Genomic DNA, 19,768 nt, shown 5'->3' with positions numbered 1-19,768 from the left:
AGGGTGGTGGCTGCAGAGGCGCCCCCCACACCTCGGTGCTGCCCGCAGGTCGGGGAGGCGAGGGCACTCTACAACATCGGCAACGTGTACCATGCCAAGGGCAAGCAGCTGTCCTGGAACGCTGCACAGGACCCTGGGCACCTGCCGCCTGATGTTCGTGAGACACTGCGCAGGGCCTCCGAGTTCTACGAGTGAGTGGGGTGGGCGCGGCGCCCACAGGGCCGAGGGCCAGGGTTTGTCCATCATTCCACACCCACCTCCAGAGCCGCTGCCTGCCGGGCACAGGGACTTGGTGGCAGCCCCAAGCGCAGGGAGCCCACACGGGCCCACCACCTCCTGGATGGTGACAGCCAGGCCGGCCCTCCTGCCCACCCCTGCCTGCACTGGTCCTCAGGGTCTGGGGGGACTCCGCCAGGCCCTGGTGTTTCCACGCTCGTTCATCCACAGCAGTGGAGAGAAGGGGGAGCTGCTGAGCCAAAGCCACATGTGGCATTTAGCAAACAGTGGCTGGAAGAAGGGCCGGATGGTGGGCCGAGCCTCTGGGTGTGGGAGAACCCTTCCCTGGGAGAAGAGGCTGCACCTGAGAACCAGAGTCGGGGGTGGGGAGCCCCAAGCTGAACCCCGGAGCTCAGACAACACCTGCTCCAGTGCCGGCGGAGCCAAGGGGGCTGCACCCCGAGCCGCCATCTTTCTGGGGCACAGGAATGGACACACCCCGGAGGGACACGCCCTGGGGGAGGGGCAGATCCTCTTTCCTGGGCAGGAGGGTCACTTGGGCAGGCTTCCCTCACAGTGGGAGGGACACGGCTCAGACAGCTCTGCCCCCAGGAGGAACCTGTCCCTGGTGAAGGAGCTGGGGGACCGGGCGGCCCAGGGCAGGGCCTACGGCAACCTGGGCAACACCCACTACCTGCTGGGGAGCTTCGTGGAGGCCACGACCTTCCACAAGGAGGTGAGTGGCCAGTGGGGCAGGCGGCGGCAGGGGTCGGGGTACCCCACTGGCCTCCCTACTTCATCTGGGTTTGGTGCTGGGGCTCCCAGGGCTGCTCCCTCTGGACACAGACATGGGGCCAGCCATCCTGCTGTCCACGTCGGGTCCTGGGGCTGCTCTGTGACCCCCCGGGTCTTGGGTTTGTGTCCTCAGCGCCTGGCCATTGCTAAGGAATTTGGAGACAAGGCGGCCGAGAGGAGAGCCTACAGCAACCTGGGGAACGCCCACATCTTCCTGGGGCGCTTCGATGTGGCCGCTGAGTACTACAAGTAGGCATCCCCAAGCCCTGGCCAGGGCGGGGGGCCTGAGGAGGGCACGGGCGGGGCGCCGGGACACGAGGCCAAGGAGGTGCCCGCCCAGAGGTGGGGGTGCGTCTGACCTCCCGGCCTCCCCAGGGCCAGGTGGGCTTCCGGGCCTCCCCAGAAGGACAGACTGACAAGCCCATGTCGGGGCACCAGGGACAGGGATAAGCGCCATGCCCTCACTGGCCCAGTGCTGGCCGAGGCCGTGGGCAGCACACAGCTGGCCTTGGCTGAGGGCCTACGGTGCTGGTTACTGGGGGCAACCCAGAGTTGTGTTTGCTGCTCGTGACGGCTCTGGGTGCAGGTGTAACCACTCCTGCGTGGACTCGGGAGGGTAAGGACCATGGGCTCCGGGGTCCCTGACTTGTGCTGAGACTGTCTCTGAGCCATCTGCCTCCTCGCCTGAGTAGCAGAGCCATGGCCACCAGGTGGAGACCAGGTCACCAGAGTTAATGCCCTGTGTCAGGACCCGAGACCCCAGTGGGGAGGCTGAGGCTCAGGGTGGTGAAGTGACTGGCCAGGGTGGGCAGAGCCTGGTGGGGCCCTGTCTGTCTGGTTCCAGCAGAGTCAGGTGCTGCAGCCATCTGAGGTTGGGGACGAGGCCGGGCCCCGGAGAAACCCCAGTGGGATCTTGGGCTGGAGGCCTCTGGGTGGGTGGGCTGCTTCCCCATCACCCACTGTCTAGCCCTTTGGAGGGGGCCGGGTGGGCACTGGGAGCCTCCTTCCTGGGTGCTGACACCCCCCCAACCCTCGTCCCCATGCAGGAAGACGCTGCAGCTGTCGCGGCAGCTCCAGGACCAGGCGGTGGAGGCGCAGGCCTGCTACAGCCTTGGCAACACCTACACGCTGCTACAGGACTACGAGCGGGCCGCCGAGTACCACCTGCGGCACCTGCTCATCGCGCAGGAGCTGGCTGACAGGTGCGCGGCCTGGACGTGGGGTGGGGGCCGTGGGCAGACCTGGCCCAAGGGCTCCGACAGCCCCTGCTGGCTGAACTGCGAGCTGATTGCCGCGGCCTTGGCCCTGCTCCGCCACCTACCACCGGGGACCCTGAGCAGGGCGGCTGCCTGGGCCTCAGCCTCCCTCCATCTGTGGCCCACGCGGCTCACTAAGTGGGACAGGGTGAAATGTGGTGGACGCTGGGCCGGCCACTTGCAGCCACCCTTAGTGCGCAGTGGTCAGGGGGGTGCGCCCCAGTCGCCCCTCCATCGCCCCTCTGAGCCACTTCCGTATCTATGTGAGCATGAGTCTCTACGGAGAGACAGACAGACAGACGGAACACTGGTAAACACACAGCCATACATGCTGGTCTGGGGGCAGTGGCTGGAGCAAGGGGCCTCAGAGCCCCAGGCCGTGGGCTTCTCCGGGTGGTAGAGAGAAGCTTCTGGAAGGTGTTCCCTAGGGGGCTTGGTATGGTCCACATTATCTTTCTGGTGATAGAGACATTCTGGAACGAGGTGGTGGTGACGTCACGGATTGTAAATGCACGCAGTGCCGCTGAAGTGTGCACTTTAAAGTGGTTAAGTTTATGTTACGTGATTTTTACCTAATTGAGAAGTTAATGACCCAGGGACTGGGGTCACTGCCCCCAAGGGTGGAGGGAGCCACAGGTGAGAGCCTCGCCGGCCACTAGGGGGCACGTGAGGCCAAACTGGGAACCACGCCCACAGACAGCCAGAGCGCCCTGCCCGCCACTCCACTCCATCACCCCTCCCCCAGCGCACCGAGCTGCCCACGCCCTGTCCTCTCCTGTCCTTCCCACCTCCCATCACGATGGACGCTGGGGGGCTTGGGACAGCTGGGCTCTGGGCAGGCTGGCAGGCCTAGGGGGCACAGACATGGACTCAGTTTCCCTTCCTGGCAGAGTGGGCGAAGGCCGGGCATGCTGGAGTCTGGGGAATGCCTACGTGTCCATGGGGAGCCCAGCGCAGGCCCTGACATTTGCCAAGAAGCACCTGGAGATCTCCCAGGAGGTGAGCCGGGCTCGCCCTCCCTTTGGCCCCCAACCACTGCCTTAGCCGGCCTCGAGGCCCTTCAGGTGCTGCCCAGCCCACTCCAGACCAGCCAGGTGCCTTCGTGTGCCCTGGGCTCTTTCTGGGCTGCATGCTGCGTGGGGGCCCAGCCATGGCCCTCCTTCAGAGACCTGGAGGCCGCTTGTTGGCCATAGCTGGGGTGGGTGGGGCGACAGGGACCTGCTTTCCACCCCCAGAGCATTAGTGTCCCTGCTGGGCAGGCCCACAGCCGGGTCCTTCTGTTGGATGGGGTTCCTGTGCCTGACTCCCAGGGAGGAAATGACCTGCCAGAGGCAGCCCAGGGGTATGAAGGTACAGCACCTCTGGGAGATCCTCCCCTGGGATGCCTCAGCTGGATGCCTTCCTGGGGAAAGTGGGCAGGGTCTCCGAGGGCCTGTCCACCCAGCATCCTCCCACTGTGGTCAGGGCAGCCCTAACCGGGGTACTGCATGGTCGTCACTGGTGGACTCCGGCTCCCTGGCTCCTGGTCTGTCCTCTCCTGCCCTCCCCCCACCTGCTCCTCAGCCCCCACCTGCCTCCAGGAAGCAGCTCAAAGGCAGGTTCACACCACCTCCCTCCAGCCCACCACAGGGCCCGCCAGGACCCACCGCAGCCCTGTGTCCGTGGGCCGGCAAGGCCCAGAGGTGCCCAGGTGGAGGTGCCGAGGAGCAGGAAAGCTGGGGCCGGGAGAGGTCCAGTCTGGAGAGCCCTTGCACCAGGGCTGCTGGCAGGGCCACGCCACGTCCCCCTGAGCGCACTCGGGGGCAGCAGTGGCCCTGAGCTCTGTGCAGAAGTCCTGCTCTGCCGGCCTCCTTCCGGCTTGCTCCTGGCGTTGCTCGTAGCCTCTGCCACAGGAGTCCTCCCTTTGAGCCCCTGCTCTGAGCTGGGAGCCTGGCGGGCGCCTGAGGGGTGGACGTGAAGCCCCGGGGGCTGGGAAGGAGCAGGCCAACAGCCCCCAGGAGGGTGCCCAAGAAGGAGGGTCCCCCACGGCACTTGGCCAGGCTGCCCGAGGTCCCAAGCATTCTTGGGGTGTGTGGGGTCTCCCTGGGGCATGTGAAGCCCCCCACACAAGGACAGACCCCCAGACTCTGCGTCTGGGGCACTTTGAGGCCTGGTTCTCTTGGAGGCCCAGGGGTCAGTGACTGTCCCGTGGAAGCCTGCAGCAGGGCCCGCCTGCCCACTGACCTGCCCTACTCGGCTGCAGATCGGGGACCGCAACGGGGAGCTCACGGCCCGCATGAATGTGGCACAGCTGCAGCTGGCGCTGGGCCGGCTGACCAGCCCGGCGGCCGCGGAGAAGCCTGACCTGGCTGGCTACGAGGCCCAGGGTGAGTTCCCGGGATGGGCGGGGGTGGTGGAGGGGGCATCCCGTTCCCCGCACGCTCAGACCTCCACCTGGGATTCAGGGGCCTTGGTGGGCAGGGGTGTGGCAGGAGGGGGCCTTGGGTGGAGGGAGCCGCTGGCTCATGCTGGGCCCCGGGGCAGCACTGGCGCCTCTGGGTTTGGGTTAGGAGGTGGGCTCTGACCCTAAACAGGGGACTTTCTAACAGAGCTGCCCCCGGATGGAAAGGGGCCCCTCAGGAGGTGGCGAGCCTGTGCCCCTGGAGGGTGTCGGCATCTGAGCCCCTTCTCTGCACTGCTCCAGAGTTCGCAGTGGGGTGGGGAGTGACTTGGTGTCCAGGGTGTTGGGCATACAGACGGGGGGCCCTGCTTCCCTGGGGCAAGTCAGGGATCAGGGGAGACTGGAGGGGCAGGAGAGAAATGGGCATTCAGGGGCCGGGGGCAGCATAACCAAAAGGGTGGCCCAGATTTGGGGCATTTAGTCAGTTCTTGATGGTCTCTGGGGCGGCGAGGGCCTGTGGCCACCCTGAGCCCCTGAATTTATCATCTGGTGGCACCATCACCGGCAGGGGCAGGAAAAGGAGGCAAGGGCTGCTCCCTGCCCTCCCCGGCTGCTCCCCTCTCCAGGGCTGAGGACCCCCTCCAGGCTGGGGGCTGGGCTTCCAGGACTGGAGTGGGAGGGGGCTGCTGGGAAGAGGGAGGGCTGGTCAGCCAAGAGGTGGAACGAGCCGTGCACGGGATGCCAGTCAGGTAAGGTCCTCCGATCAGCTGCGACCACTATAATGCCCTCATTCACAGGCTGCTGGTCACTCAACACAGGTCAGCGATGCTGTGCACACAAGGACAGAATGTTCCCTGCAAAGCAAATATATTAATAAATACGGGAGGCAGGGGGCCACCCTGAGCTGGCTTCTCGAGGCAGCTGCTGGTGGGTGTGGGGCGGGCTCTGGGCACAGACATAGCCACCCCCTCCCCGCCCACATGGCCGCCAACCCTTGGGTCCTGAGTTTTCAGGGAGTGCGGCTCCAGCCCTCTCACAGCAGTGTTCCCAGGGGTGCCCACCCTGCCCCAGCCTCCAGATCCCCCCCAGGCTTGCTCAGAGCCAGGCGGGGAAGCAGGTCCCAGCTGTGGTGATGGGTCTCTGGGGTTTCTGTGCCATAATGGTCATGGGTTTCTGATGATGGCCTGTCCTGGGAGATGGAGGGCACATGTCACCCCCTACTCAGAGGATGAGGATGGAAGATGGGAGGGAGGGAGCAAAGGCTTCTGGGACCCTCAGCTGTCCTTGTTTTGGGGGTGCTGTGGCTGATGGGGATGGGATGGAGTGTGGCCCCCTTGTCCCCCACCCTGCCCCAGGATGTACAGTCTGGTACCTCCTCTCCAGGCCGGGTTTTCCAAGGGTGGGTCGCTCTGCCCAGAGACCCCGGCCCTGCCAGGCCACCCTCTGGGAACCCCAGCAGCAGTGGGGGCAGGGCTGGGCCCAGCATCTGGAAAGGCTCCCATGGAGGCACGGCCCAGCTCCGGGCTCTCCTGACGTGTCCCTTCTTCTCCGAGCTGAGGAAGGGGGGGCACACGGCAGTTAACGGCCAGGCTGGGCCCGAACAAGGCAGCTCTGTCCTCTGCCCCACGCCGGCGCCGCAGCTCTGCCCCGTGCCTGGACCCTTCCTGGCCAGGGCCCCCGGAGGCCTCCTCCCCACCTGCAGGGCGGCCAGCAGACGCCGGGAAGAGGCCATCCTCCCAGGAGGTGCAGCCTGCTCAGGCCCAGGAGGCAGGTCTGGGGGCCCCGGACAGCCCTGGGGGACCCCAGCCCTGGGATGCCATTGCTGGGGGCAGGCCGGCGCTCTCCGTCTGGGTGGCCCTGGAGGAGACCCTGCTCAGGTGAGCCGGGCCGGACGGGGCCTTGTGGAGGAGCCAGTGCAGGGCCTTCCGCAGGGGCCGCATCATTCGTTCACTCGTTCATTCAGTGCTACTGCGCCTGCGGTGGGGGGCTGGCCTGATTGCCAGAGGGCCCAGCACCTGCCTTCTGGAAACTGCCCGTTGGTGGGGGTGCACATCCAGAGCCCATCAGTTTGGGGCATGGATGACGGGGGCCAGGTGAGCACCCTGGAGGGGCAGTGACCCAGTCTGGGCAAGCAGGAGCACCTCCAGGGAAGATGAGGAGGAATTCTGGGAGGATGGCGCTGGGGAGCCGGTGGGCGTGGCCTTTGTGGGGGCGTGGCCTTGGGTTGTGGGCGTGGTCTGTGGTGGGCGGCAGTAGGCCAGGCCTGCAGGCTTCTCTTTGCTGTCTTGATAGAAACAAGGGCCCTTTGTGTGGCCGCAGGACCAGAGCCCCCTGCGGTTCAGTCTCTAACCTCATGGCCCTCATGGCCCCCCCAACAGAGGCCCCAGAGCCAGTCTGGGTGGGCGGGACACCTCCAAGGCACTGTGGCCTGGGCTGGTCAGTCCTCTGGGTCCCCGGGTATACCCCACCCTGCACATCCCCACGAGGGCACCGCGCAGGTGGGGCGTGCGAGGGAGGCCCCACTGCAGCCCTTGAGAGGGCCAAGCGATTAGTGCGTTAGAGGAAGGATCCAGCCCTGAGCCTGCAGGCTGCCCGCCTGCTCTCTGAACGTCCCTCTGCCTGTCCCCCATGGGCCTGGGCTGTCCTCTGTCCCACAAGGGGGCTGTGGGACACAAGCCCCACGGCAGGCTGCCTTCTCAGCCCACTTGCACTGTTCAACAGCTCCTTTCACCCTCTGGGCATCCTGGGCACAGAGCAGCTGGACCCCTGGACGGTGCGTCTGGCCACCTCGGGGGTTGGGATGTATAAAGTGTGACGTCTAAGTGGCAGTTTAGGCTTCGGGCTCTGGCCCTGGCTCCACCCACCATGTCTTGGCCGACTGACCAGGTGACTTGACCCAGCTGTGCCTCAGTGTCCCCCTCTGGGTGTCCCCCACTGTGCCTCTTGGGAACAGGGCCTGGCAGGGACAAGGGCACAGCTCGTGCCCCTAGGGAGATCTAAAGATGTGGGGGCATCGCTGTCCATCGCACTCAGCACTCGGCCTGCAGCCCACTCACGGGCCGGGCACCTGGGACGGACCGCTGGGGGCTGCCGGGCTGCAGGGCCCGCATCTGCCGTGTCCCCTCTCCGGCTGCTCTCCGCTCGGCCTTCTGGGGCTCGCCGAGTGAGCTGACTTCTGTGAGCCCTGCCCAATACGGGCACGCCTGCAGCCCTGGCTTCCCATGTCCTGCCCCTGTCCCTGCCCCGCCAGGCTCTGTCACCTTGGCTGGGTGGCCGCCCTCCCTGAGCCCCCGTGTCCACAGTCCTGGGAGGGCCGCCAGGACTTCTGCTGGCGCTGGCCTTGGGGGCACAGTGCGTGGGAAACTGTGCACAGGGCCCCACACAGGAGCTGCCCAGTAGTCCCAGCTCCTAACCCCACGACCCTTGCTGAGCCCCAACGACGTACGGGCCCTGCTGGTGCTCTCGGGGCAAGTAAAAGTGAGGTCAACGTGAGCCACTCGTTGCTCCTGGAGGAGACGCAGTGGGGGCTGCTCAGCACGGTGGGGCCAGGCCATAGCAGTGAGTGTAGCAGCCGAGGGGGGCCCCTCGGAAGCCGCTGTTTTGGTCGGCTCAGGCTGCGTAACACAACGGCACAGACCGCGCAGCTTAAACACCGGACATTTGTTTCTCGCAGTTCCAGGCGCTGGACGTCTGAGGTCAGGGTGCCAGCATAGTGGGGTTCTGGTAGGGGCCGTCTTTCAGGGTTACAGACGGGGCAGGTGGGATACAGGGCAGAGAGAGAGAGAACTCTGGTCTCTTCTCATAAGGGCACCAATCCCATCTCGGGGGCCAAACCTCATAACCTCATCTAACCCTAGTCACCTCCCAAGGCCCCGCCTCCTAACACCATCACACTGAGGCTTATGTATATGAAGTTTGGGGAACACAGACATTCAGTCCACAACAGTGACGTTTGAGCAAAGACTTGAGGGAGAGGGGGGAGTGAGCCGTGAGCTTAAATGGAGGAACAGCAGACCAGGCAGAGGGAATAGCTTGTGCAAAGGCCCTGAGGCAGGAGGAGCCTAGCAGGGGAGGCTGTGTCTGGAGCAGAGTAAATGAAGGGAGACAGTAGGGGATGGGGTTGAGTGGGGCCTCACGGGCCCTTGTGTAAGCCCCCAGCCGCACCAGTGGGGCCCCTGCAGGGAGGAGCAGAGAAAGAATAAGATCTAACCCAGATCCTAAGGCGTCTCTGGCCCCTGGATGGAGAAGGGACTGCAGGGCAAGGCTGGGGCAGGGAGGCAGGTGAGAGACATGTGACTCAGGTCCCAGCCAGGTGAGGTGAGTGGAGGTCAGATTCTGGGGCTCTTGAAGGTGGAGCTGCCAGGATTTCAGAAGCAGAGAGGAGGTGAGGAAGGAGCTGGGGGCACAGCTCGAGCAGCTAGAAATCTGAGTTGCCTGACTGAGCCAAGGTCAGGACGGGGCGTGTCCTGGTGCCTGCTGGGGACAAAAGTGATGGGGAGGGTGCCGGTCAGACTCGGGAAGGGGTGGGGCACAGCTCAGGGAGGTTTCCAGGCCTTACCCTCTGGTGGGAGGGACGGGAAAGGAGCCAGTGGTCAGGGCTGCTGAGCCAAGGGCGCGGGCCGTTGGAGCCGCCGGGTCCGGGACGCCTCGGCCCACTCTCCAGACAGAGGGTGCATTTAGCGGGGCCGTCCGCCCTGGCCGTGTGGGGACCCGCCCCGGAGCCGGAGGCAAGCTGCGTGTCAGAGAGGCGTTTCAGTCTCTGCCACGGGCCAGGGACCGACTGTGCCAGGAATTGGTGGAGGGCCAGGTGGGGCAGCAGCAGCCGTGCAGGGCGCAGAGCTCAGCGGACAGCGTGGGGAAACCGAGTCAGGCCCCCAGGGTGTCAGGAGGCAGCCAAGAGAGACGCCCTCAGCCAGCCCATGGCGGGAGATGGAGCAGGGTTCTCGCCGGCTGTGGTGAGTGAAGGGCCCTGCGCAGTCCTGCCCATCGTGGGGGCCGCTCAGCCTTTGGGACGGAGATGGCCTGTCTACTGTTCCCGTCGCTGCACACGGCGGGTGGGCAGTGTCCCCAGGCACCGTCTGCCTTCCTCAGCGCTGCCTTCCCCATCCAGGCTGGGGGTGGGCAGCAGGGGACCCCCCCGACCCCAGTCACTGCCCCATCTTCAACCTTGCGACCCGGGGCAGGCTATGTGCCCTGAGGCTGCTCCTCTGCTCGGCGCCTGGCTGAGTCTGCCAGCCACGGGTGCTTTTCAGGGGGCAGGGAGCCTTGCCTGGGGGCACTGGTGTGGGGGCGGGAGGGCAGCAAATGGCCCTAAGTCCTGGGCCACCTTGGTGCTTCCGGGAGCTGCCGGCTGCCCCCTGGTTGCCCCGGACGGCAGCTGCAGATGCTGTCCGGGAAGAGAATCGCTGCATCTCCTCCCCAGGCCATCTCACTTCTCGGCCTCTGGGGAGCAGGGGACAGAGTATGGCTCCCTGGGACCCCAGAGGCCAGGACCTGGGGAAGGGCAGAGGTGCCCACACCACCTCCCCCGGCCAGCTGTCGACCGCCTGCTCAGTTAGTTCTTAGGAAGGCCTGGCCGTTCAGTTTGGGCTGGTGTGAGTGACGGGCTGCTTGAGCCGGCTCCCCTCCCTCTGGGGACTGTGTCCCGGGCAGTGGGTGTGGGCCCAGGCTTGGGTCGGGATGCCCTGCTGAGGGCTCCGCCTGCCTCCTACCACTGCCAGCTGCGGCCATGCGCTGGGCTGCGCTGTTTTGCCACCTCACGCAGCCGGGGGCTGGACGGGAGGCTCCCTGGATCCAGCTCCTAGACCATCCACCACAGGCGTCCAGCCCAGCTTCGTGGGTGGAGCCCGTGTGTGGCGCTAGGGGTGACCACAGGGGGCAAACCGTCGTATCCATGGCTGCAGGTTGCTGGGCGCCCAAGACACGCCAGGCGCTGGAAATGCATGCCCCCTGCACGGCTGGCACGTGCCTGCTGGCCCTGTCAGGGAGTGCCCCAACGGAGGGGGCCACTGAACTCCAGAGAGCGGGGAATGGGTCCCAGGTCAGGTAGTACTAAGCTGGGACCCTCAGAGTGTGCACTGAAGCCTGAGGCCTCACTTGCTGTACCCGTTGTGCTTCCTGGCCTCACACAATCTGGCCCTTGGGCATGAGCTCCTGGGCGCCCTGTCCGTGCCCAGCATATGTCTGCAGGTGGAGGGTCACTCGGCTCCAGGAGGACCTGGCCTGCCCACAGTGCGGCCGGGTGACAGGTGAACGGTGCTCTTTGAAGGCAGGCGCAGGGCAGCTGAGCCGAGTCTGAGGCCCGTGGTGGCACAGACGCGGGAAGAGCGTTTCAGGGCAGGGAACAGTGCGAGCTAAGGCTGGCAGGGAGGCCCCGGGTGTGGGCGGGAAGAGAGCTGGGGCCTCCAGGGGAGCACCAAAGCCAGACCCCACCCAGGCCCCTACAGGGTCCGCTCCATCTCAACGCCTGCCCGCTTGTCCACTCGGGAGGCACAGTGGGCCTGCGGACTCTGCGTTTGCGTCTCCATGGGGCAGTGAGGTGGGAAGCTTGTCCCCAGCCTTCGGGGTGCAGCTGATGATCCTCAGCTCCTGGAGGGCCCGGCCCCGGCCGCCAACCTCGAGGCCAGGGTTCTGTGCGGGGCTGACCGGGCCCACTGTCTTTCAGGGGCCAGGCCCAAGAGGACGCAGAGGCTGAGTGCGGAGACCTGGGACCTGCTGAGGCTCCCCCTGGAGAGGGTGAGTGGGCTCTGGCAGGCGGCGGGGGGCACGTCGGGACGACCTCAGCGGAGTGGCAGCAGCTGCAATTGGAAGTAGATCGCGGGCAGCAGGTCCATGTGGCCGGGGCAGTGTTTGCTGAGCTGCCAGCCCTGCCTTGGCTCCTGTCCGTGTCATGTCCCCTATGATGGGAGACAGACATGCCCTCTGTGGCCTGAGACCATGGACAAGCCATCTGTCCCTAGAGAGACCCCCACAAGGCTCTGTGGTACCAGAGCCCACTCCCTCCCACCTTACTGCAGGGTCCTGCCAGCCATGTGCCCCGGGGAGAAGCCACAGTCCTTACACATTGTAGACCGCTGCCCACCCTCCCCCCCGGCCACTGTCCTCGGTGTCCTGGCTGGCCCTCACTCCCGGCTGCTCTGTGCCCATTGGACGCTGCCCTATGGGGGAGCAAAGCTGTCACAGGTGGAGCAGCTAGGACTCGGAGCCCCCAGACAGATTCCGGGGCTGGCGGGGTTGGGCCTGGGCCTGCTCTGGACGTGCCAGGGGTGGGTGTTTTGTGACCCTGGGGAGTGGCGTAACCTCTCTGAGCCTCTGGTTCCTCCAGTTAGACTGGGTTCAGTTGTGGACGTCCATGGGGGGCTCTTGGGGGACAAGGCTCAGGGCGGCCCACGGTCACTTGTTGCTTAGTGTGGGAAGACCAACATTTGGGCCCTGACGTCCTCCAGTGCCCTGTGTCGCCTTGCCCAGCCCCCCCCTTAGGGTCCTGGGGTGAGGAGCATTGGTTCAGAATTGCTGGTGGCCCCCACCCACACCTGGCCTTCCTCCCCCTCCCCAGGAGCAGAATGGAGACAGCCACCATTCAGGGGACTGGCGGGGGCCGGGCAGGGACCTGCTCCCCCTCCCTGTGAGGAGCAGGAAGTACCAGGAAGGGCCAGACACCGCTGAGAGGAGGCCGCGGGAGGGCGGCCACTCCCCACTGGACAGCGCGGACGTCCGGGTGCAGGTGCCTCGCACGGTAGGCGACTTCTTCCTGGTTGCTGACAGGGAGTCCAGGGTGGGGCCTCCACCACACAGCAGACCTGGGTGGCTGGGCCGGGCCACACCAGGGGGCAGAGGTTGTGGCCCTGTGCTGTCCCCTGGGACCTGGTGGGCACAGGGCCTGCTGACAGTCCAGGGTACTCAGGGCAGGGACAGTGTTTGATTGTCAGCTGCACTGGCCTCTGTGACCCCAGGCCACACAAGGAGCTGGACTGGACTGGACTGGAGGCCTTGTGGGGTTTGGAGGCGACAGCCCAGCCAGGGACTACAGGACAGCTGGGGGCGGGCAGCTCAGGTCCTTGGGCCCAGCCAGCAGCCTGTCCTAGGGACACAGTGAGCATACGGAGGCAGATGGACAGGTGGAGGCTAGGTAGACAGGTGGCTGGGGGATAGAGAGATGGGGGACAGCTGCAGGAGGGGTGGGTGGCCATGGTCAGGCAGATGGACAGGTGGGGGATGGAGGGTGGGGGGCTGGGCCTCTTGCTGCCTGGCGGTGCCCCACTGTGCCCAGGAGCCAGGGCCGGCCTCTCCAGACTCAGGAACTGGTCAGGGTTTGAGGGGCGCAGAGGAGCAAACCTGCGTGCCTGCCAGAGCCCGGATTCAGAGGTCAGCCTCGAGCCCTCCATGCAGAACACCTGGGTCCAAAACTCTGGGAATTAGTCTAAAACCAGTTCCCTCCAGGGGCTTAGTCAGCACCTTTCTGGCTGCAAGGGGGTGGGTGCCGGGTTGATGTTCTCAGCCAGATAGCTGCATCGCACCCGTCTTTGCCACGAGCCTGCAGACGCCTCCGCTGACCCCATTTGACCCTGCTTGACCCCGTTTGACCCCAGTGTTCACCGTCCGATGGGCCACCTGCCGGCCAGGTTCAGTGTCCGTAGAGTGAGAGACAAGGAGGGGAGGAGCACACCTGGGGAAGGCGAGGGGCTCCCTGCACAGGGCGGGGGCTGCAGTCTGCCCAGGCGGATGGGGCTGTTACTGACACTGCCCCTCCCCACCCCAAGCTGAGTTCAGGGGCCTCACCACCAGCACAGTGGAATCTTCAGGGTCTGAGGAGGCAGCCTGAGGGGCCCTGAAAACTTTTCCAGGGTGGGGCATGGGGAGCAGGGCTGGGCCAGCCCCAAAGCTCAGGGCGAGAAGAGTCATGGAGTGGGCCCAGCCAGCAAGGGCCTGGGCAGCAGAGGATTGTCAGCGCCGGCTACTGGGGAGCCATGGCCGGCTCTGGAGCAGGATGGGCCTGCCCAGGGCCGAGCAGGGGCTGGGCAAGGCCTGGCTTGTGCTTCATGGCCCCCACTGCCTGAGCGTCTCCATCACGGACCGTCCTTACTGGATGACGGCACCATCCACACCTGCCGTTGTTCGTGTTGCGAAGCGTGGGCTGAGCAAGGCAGGTGCCAGAGCCTGGTCCCCAGTGGCCCAGGCCCCCCGCAGCAGGGAGAGCGAAGAGAGACTTGTCTTTGATTCCCCCACACCCCGAAATCACATCAGCCTCCCGGCAGGAGGACTATTTTTAAAGTCTCCCCAAAAAGACCACCTAGCGAAGCCATGTGCCCATGATCTTCCCGTCCTGGCCGTCTCAGAGCCTCGGCCCCAGAGGCGGGCCCTGGAAAGGGGAAGCCAGGCTAACCAAGCCAGGATGTGGCTCCTGGTGGCCCCAGCCCCCTGGTCCTGGCGGGGCTGAGCGGCAGACCAGCACAGTGAGACCCACTCGTCTGTCCACGTGTAGTTCTGGCCCAGCCGTGTCCCTGGTGCTGTCTCCAGGCCCCTTCTACCAAAGAGACGACAGCCGGCGCTCGGGCTTGTCACGTGTAGCACGTTAACAGCAGCTCTAAGAGGGGAAACTCAGGCACAGAGTGGCAAAGAAGCTGGCCTGAGCGCGTCCAGCCAGGAACAGTGGAGCTGTGGTTCCGAGGCAGGGTCAGCTCCTGGCAGCCCTGGCGTGGCCCCCAGAGAACTTGGGGGGCTCCAGGCCATGGTCCTACAGCTGGTGGCCCGGACCCTGATGGCGGCCTGAGCCCCCTGCTCGCCAGGCGCTGGACCCAGCTCCCCCGAAAGGAGGCAGCGCTGGGGGCCGGGCCTGGGCTCTAGGGGCCCCTTCTTCCCTGGGTTGTGTTGGAGGAGGCCACCCGGCAGTGCTGAGGTCGCTGTGGAAGGAGCAGGCCAGAGAGGCCCCTTGGAGGGGGTTCCGCGGTCGCCCGTCCTCCCCACCTACCCCATGGGGGCGCACACCAGCTGCCCCAACCCCCCGTGTGCTCAGGCCGCGCAGGGCCCCAGCACTGGGCTGACGAAGGTTGTGCTGCGAGCGGGGACGGGCTGTCCTGGGAGCCAGCCAGAGGCTCAGACTCCACAGGCCTCCTGAAGCAGGAGAGGACGGCGATGGGGCAGCGGGAGGCTGGGCAGAGGCCAGGGGGCCGTGGTGGGGGGTGGCGGCCATGTGGCGTCAGTGTCAGGCCACACGGCCCTTGCCAACGGCCACCCAGGTCTAGGATGGAAAGGACCCAGTCCGTGTGGCCACTCACCAGCTGTGGGCCGCGGCAGCCCTGGCCTCGGGAATCGGGCCCAAAAGAGGCAGCTTCTCCCGCTGTCCGGCTTGGGAGGAAGCGGGGGCCTGCTGTCAGAGGGAAAACGCTTTCCAGACGGGCTCCCACCCCCCGCCGCCCCGTGACTGCCCGCAGGCCCCAAGCAAGAGGGCTCGAGCGCGCTGGGGGAAGGCCATCTCAGGTGTTTACGGAGCACGCGCACAAGTGTGTGTATGAGCCTCTGTGTGTGTGTGTGTGTGAGCCTGTGTCTGTGTGAGCCTGTGTGTGTAAGAGCGCCTGTGTGTGTGTGAGCCTCTGTGTGTGTGACCATGTCTGTGTGTGTGTGTGTGTGAGCGTGTGTGTGTCTGTGTGTGTGAACCTGTGTGTGTGTGAGCATGTCTAAGTTTGTGTGTATGTGAGCCTCTGTGTGTGTGTGTGAGCATCTATGTGTGTGTGCCTGTGTGTGTGTGAGCATGTCTCTGTGTACGTGAGCATGTCTGAGTCTGTGTGTGTGTGAGCCTGTGTGTGTGTGCGTGAGCATGTCTCTGTGTGTGTGTGTGTGTGTGTGTGTGAGCGAGCACAGCGTGGGTGGGCGGGGACAGGGAGGGGCCGTCACCCTGGGCCCTATTTAAGCATCAAGTTGACAGGCCCCGTGGGTCTCGGCAGCGAGGCGGCACCGGGCGCCACAGGCAGGGTGGTGCACGGGTGCCTTGGCATCCTGCTCAGCTCCACGTGGCCGAGCGCCCCGAGTAGCGCCTGGCTGCTGCTGGAGAGAGCTGCGGATCCCGCGTGAGTGTGGGTCCCCGACGCAGGTGGGGGCTCCGGTGCACATGGGCCAGCCTCACGGTGGGACGCTGGGCTCGGGCGGGGCACAGCTCTTCTCCTGGGGGCGGGGGGAGTGAACGGTCAGGGAGTGGGTGTTACCTGGGGGGCTGTGTGGTCGGCCTGGGGATGAGCGGTCGGCTCCCTGGCGTCCTCGCCTAGGCCAGTTCCATGGGGGGAGAGTTCCAGCTTGTTCTGCCCTGCCCAGCTGTTCCCCTGCCTGTCTTCAGCCCCTACCCTTGGTCCTGGGCGGCTCAGGAACCGTGGCAGCTGCAGCTCTGGGGGCTGACCAGGCAGGCTGCGGGGGGCAGCTGCGCTGGGGGTTGGCTCCTTCCTCCCTGGGAGAAACTGGGCTGAGACTCCAGCAGGAGGAGCGGGAGTGAGGCTCCAGGAGGAGCTCTGAGACCTCCGGGATGGAAGCAGCCCGCGTCTGGGGCAAAGAGGAGGCTGCAGTCTGGGGATAGGCCCCAGGTCCCCTGCATGTGTCCTGCTGGGGCCCAGGGTGGGGTCCTGAGCCAGGGGTGCAGGCCCTTTGTGCTGTCCGGAGCTCACTCTGCACCTGTGATCTCAGGCCCAAGGTGCCCGCACAGGGGAAGTGTCATCCCTTACAGGCGGCCCCGGCTCGGGGAGGGTGGGGGCTGCCAGCCCCAGGCCAGTGCCAGGGCTCAGGCCTCTCTTCCAGTCCCGGCCACAGTGCTGATGGGGCCACAAGAGGCCTCGGGGCAAGCCCCCTCTCCTTCAGGTGTACCCCTTGAGCCCTGAATTCCAGCTCAGGGAGGCTGGAGGAGTGTTGGGGTCCCGGGGTCACGCCTGTCTTGGGAAGGGCCTGGCTCCATTTACCTGGCCCACAGTCTGTCTGCAGCACCCCAGCTGGGGCCAGACGCCGGGGCTGGGGCCCGAGAGCAGCAACTGTCCTCTGTAGCAGGGCTGTGCTGTGCTCACTCCACATCTGGCTGAGCCCGGGTCCCCCACAACCACTTGGCCCCAAACAGCCTGGGAGCAGAGCCCACGACCTCCTGGGGGAGGCGTTTGTGCGTCCCCACCAGAATGATGCTGGCCCCCGGCTGCCAGGCCTTCAGGTCCTGGAGGAGGCCCCACCCAGGTGCAGCCCCGGGCTGCAGCTTCTCTGCACCGGCTCTCCCTTCCTCCAGGCCCAGGGGGGCTCAGGGGGGCCGGGCTGCAGGAGAGCAGAGCCCTGGAGGGGGCGGTCTGCCGGTGGGGCAGAGGGGTGAGGGGGGACCTGAGAGCCCAGAGCCTGGGTGGAGTCTCTCTCCTCCCAGCTGCCACCTGCCGGCACGGCCCTCAGCACACACTGGCAGGACCGCCTGTTCAGCTGCCCCTCCCTGCCCATGATGCGCCCCCAGGCCCTCCTGGCCTTCAGAGACCGCACTGCCCCACAGCCTGAGCCCGGCTCTGAAGGGCCCTCAGCTGCACTCCGGGAGCCCAGGCCGGGCCTGCTTGTGGTGGAATCCAACCCTGCTCCTTGCGACTGTGTGACCTTGGGAGGCTGTGCAAGCTCTCTGGGGCTTGGCTGCCGCCTCTGTGCAACGCGCTGCTGGTGGGTTGTCAGGAGTTTAAGGAGTCACACATTTTGGGCAGCACTGACACCCAGTAGGTGACATCTTTGCTGCCATGGTCTCTCCATGAGCCCAGCTCTGACCGGGCCCTGAAGAAGCCCCCAGCCAGCTGAGAGATGGACGGGCCAGGGCTGGGCAGGGGACACTGGCTTCTGAGGGGGGTAGGTGTGGTGCTGATTTGCAGCCAGAGGGTCCTCTGGAAGCCGGCCCATGCACCATCAGCCCTCAGGGCCCTGGACCGGGCCTGGTGAGGCTAGGCGGGGAGTGGGGGCCCCAAGAGACCACCAGGCCCTCCAGCCTCCCCTTGCATGGATGTGTAAACTGAGGCCCAGAGTGGGAGCAGGCTTGCCCAAGGTCACCCTGCCAGTAGGACTCAGCCAGGCCCAGTGACCTGGTCTCACGCTTCTCTCCCCACCCCCACTCCCTCTGGAACTGCCGCTTCTCCGAGGGCCACCCACCCCACCGTCTTAACATCACCTGTGGGATTTGCCCAGGTGCACTGGGTCACCCCGGGGTCAGCCTCCCGCCATCTAGGCTACACACTGAGTGTCTCCCAGAGTCCCCATGGTTCAACTGGCAACCCAGTACTCCCAGCCTGGCGCCCAGGCTCTGCGCCCCCAGCCACCCAGAGCAGATGTTAGCATCTTCTCTCTAGTCTGAACACCCCACACCCAAGGGCCTGGCCCTCACACATCTGTTATCCTCGGGCCTGCCCATTGGTCTAGGACCTTGTAAACATGTCCAAACCCTACGAGGGGTGGCACTGAGGTGGAACACAGGAGCCGGAGCCCTCACCTCCCCCAACTCGGGCTCTTTGCCTTTGGTGATATGACCTGACATTCCTGGCACCTCTGGGTCCACCATCATCACTGCTGGGGCCCCGACACTGACCACTGCGAGTGTGTCTACCAGCCAGCAAGGCTCCCTGCCTGCTGAGAGCCCCAGTCCCCTCTCTCACTCACGCGTGTTTGTTCATTCGGCAGGCACTAGTGAGTGCTGTGCTGGGGGCCAGGGCTCCAGAGGTGCCCAGGGACAGGTGGCGCTCATTGCAGGGGGCTGACACAAGTGCCTGACAGAGGCCTGCTGGGAGGTGGTGGTGACACTGAACTGGGGGGAGGGGGTGCTGGGGGGAGGTGTTCCCGGCTAGGCAAGTGGGGGTCACGGTGGCAGGGTGTGGGTGGCCGGGGGAGGGGCAGTGACCTGTCCAGGGAGGATGATGGAGGCCTGCATGGGGGTGGCAGCCGAGGGAGGAGAGAGATGGTGGTGGTGCCGGGGAGAGGAGGAAGGGGCAGCGGGCACAGGTGGCTACTGGCCAGAGGGGGAGCAGGTTTGGGGTAGGGTGGCCGGCAGGTGGCAGATGAGGGTCCTGACCTTTGCCCAGGCCGAGCAGCCCCCCGACTCGTGTGCAGGGGTCTGTGAGGGGCTGCTGACCACAGCACGGCCAGTTTGGCTGGGCCGAGCTGGTGCTGACGGCCCCCACCCCCCACCAGAGCATCCCTCGGGCCCCGTCCGCTGACGAGGAGTGCTTCTTTGATCTGCTGAGCAAGTTCCAGAGCAGCCGCATGGACGACCAGCGCTGCCCCCTGGAGGAGGGCCAGCCCGGGGCCGCCGAGGCCACGGCCGCCCCCAACTTGGAGGAGAGGATCGGTGAGTGCCTCCCCCGGGAGTGCCTCGAGGGGTGCAGGGGCCAGGGCCGGTCCCCCCCTCCATTGCACTGTCCCCGCAAGCCCTTGCTCCTGAGGGGCGGGGCAGACCAGCTGCAAAGTGCCCCTTGTCACTGTGAGCTCCCGTCCCCCGCCGCCTCGCCCAGAGCAGCATCCTGGGAAGCATGTAATCATCCCGCCTCCAGAATGTACCGTGTCAGGCGTACTGGCGGTCTTGGAGTGGGCGTGGGCAGCAAGGCTTCCTCCTGTCACCTCCTGGGAGCCCCTGGAGGCGGGCGTGGGGCAGCTAAGAGCGGCTGGGATCTGGGGTCACTGGAGATGCCGCTGGGAGCCCTATGCCCCCGGGAGTGTGGTGGGCTGGGCTGCGCTCACAGCAGTCAGAGCCCTTGCCGGCCCAGCCCGGCCCCGCCCAGCCTCAGGCCTGACCCGCAGTGGCCCTGCCGCAGCCCAGCCCTCGCTGACAGCCTCCCCCCAGACCGAAGAGTTCTTCGACCTCATCGCCAGCTCGCAGAGCCGCCGGCTGGATGACCAGCGGGCCAGCGTGGGCAGCCTGCCCGGACTGCGTATCACGCACAACAACCTGGGGCACCTGCGCAGTGACGGGGACCCCCAGGAGCCAGGGGATGACTTCTTCAACATGCTCATCAAGTGCCAGGTAGGCCTGCAGACCACAGCGGCTCCCATCCTTCCTTCCCAGGCTGGGTCTGGGGACACCCCAGGGGCAGGAGAACAACAGGCTGGCTCAGCCAGTGTCACTGAGTGCCCACGGGTGCACAGATCCGGG

The 19,768-nt window shown here is 65.9% G+C and overlaps 1 protein-coding gene across 7 annotated transcripts in view; it reads left to right on the top strand.

Moving 5' to 3' along the window:
* GPSM1 (G protein signaling modulator 1) overlaps positions 1 to 19,768 on the top strand; it is a 34,570-nt gene that overhangs the window by 12,193 nt on the left and 2,609 nt on the right. For 3 of the 7 annotated variants that reach the window (XM_070251825.1, XM_070251823.1, XM_023629340.2), the window contains 10 exons: positions 49 to 191; positions 829 to 952; positions 1,145 to 1,260; positions 2,058 to 2,213; positions 3,158 to 3,266; positions 4,510 to 4,633; positions 11,312 to 11,382; positions 12,203 to 12,382; positions 18,811 to 18,967; positions 19,431 to 19,639. In XM_070251825.1, the coding sequence (XP_070107926.1) occupies positions 49 to 191; positions 829 to 952; positions 1,145 to 1,260; positions 2,058 to 2,213; positions 3,158 to 3,266; positions 4,510 to 4,633; positions 11,312 to 11,382; positions 12,203 to 12,382; positions 18,811 to 18,967; positions 19,431 to 19,639 (1,389 nt within the window). Of the gene's footprint in view, positions 1 to 48; positions 192 to 828; positions 953 to 1,144; positions 1,261 to 2,057; positions 2,214 to 3,157; positions 3,267 to 4,509; positions 4,634 to 6,233; positions 6,525 to 9,218; positions 9,603 to 11,311; positions 11,383 to 12,202; positions 12,383 to 18,810; positions 18,968 to 19,382; positions 19,640 to 19,768 lie in introns of those variants that run through there. The other 4 variants (XM_023629341.2, XM_070251826.1, XM_070251827.1 and 1 more) reach the window with 3 other exon arrangements.

Source organism: Equus caballus, chromosome 25 (genome assembly GCF_041296265.1).
Source record: "Equus caballus isolate H_3958 breed thoroughbred chromosome 25, TB-T2T, whole genome shotgun sequence".
NCBI classification, from domain to species: domain Eukaryota; kingdom Metazoa; phylum Chordata; class Mammalia; order Perissodactyla; family Equidae; genus Equus; species Equus caballus.
The sequence above is the reverse complement of the archived record's forward strand: the minus strand, read 5'-3'. Positions and strand labels throughout refer to the sequence as shown.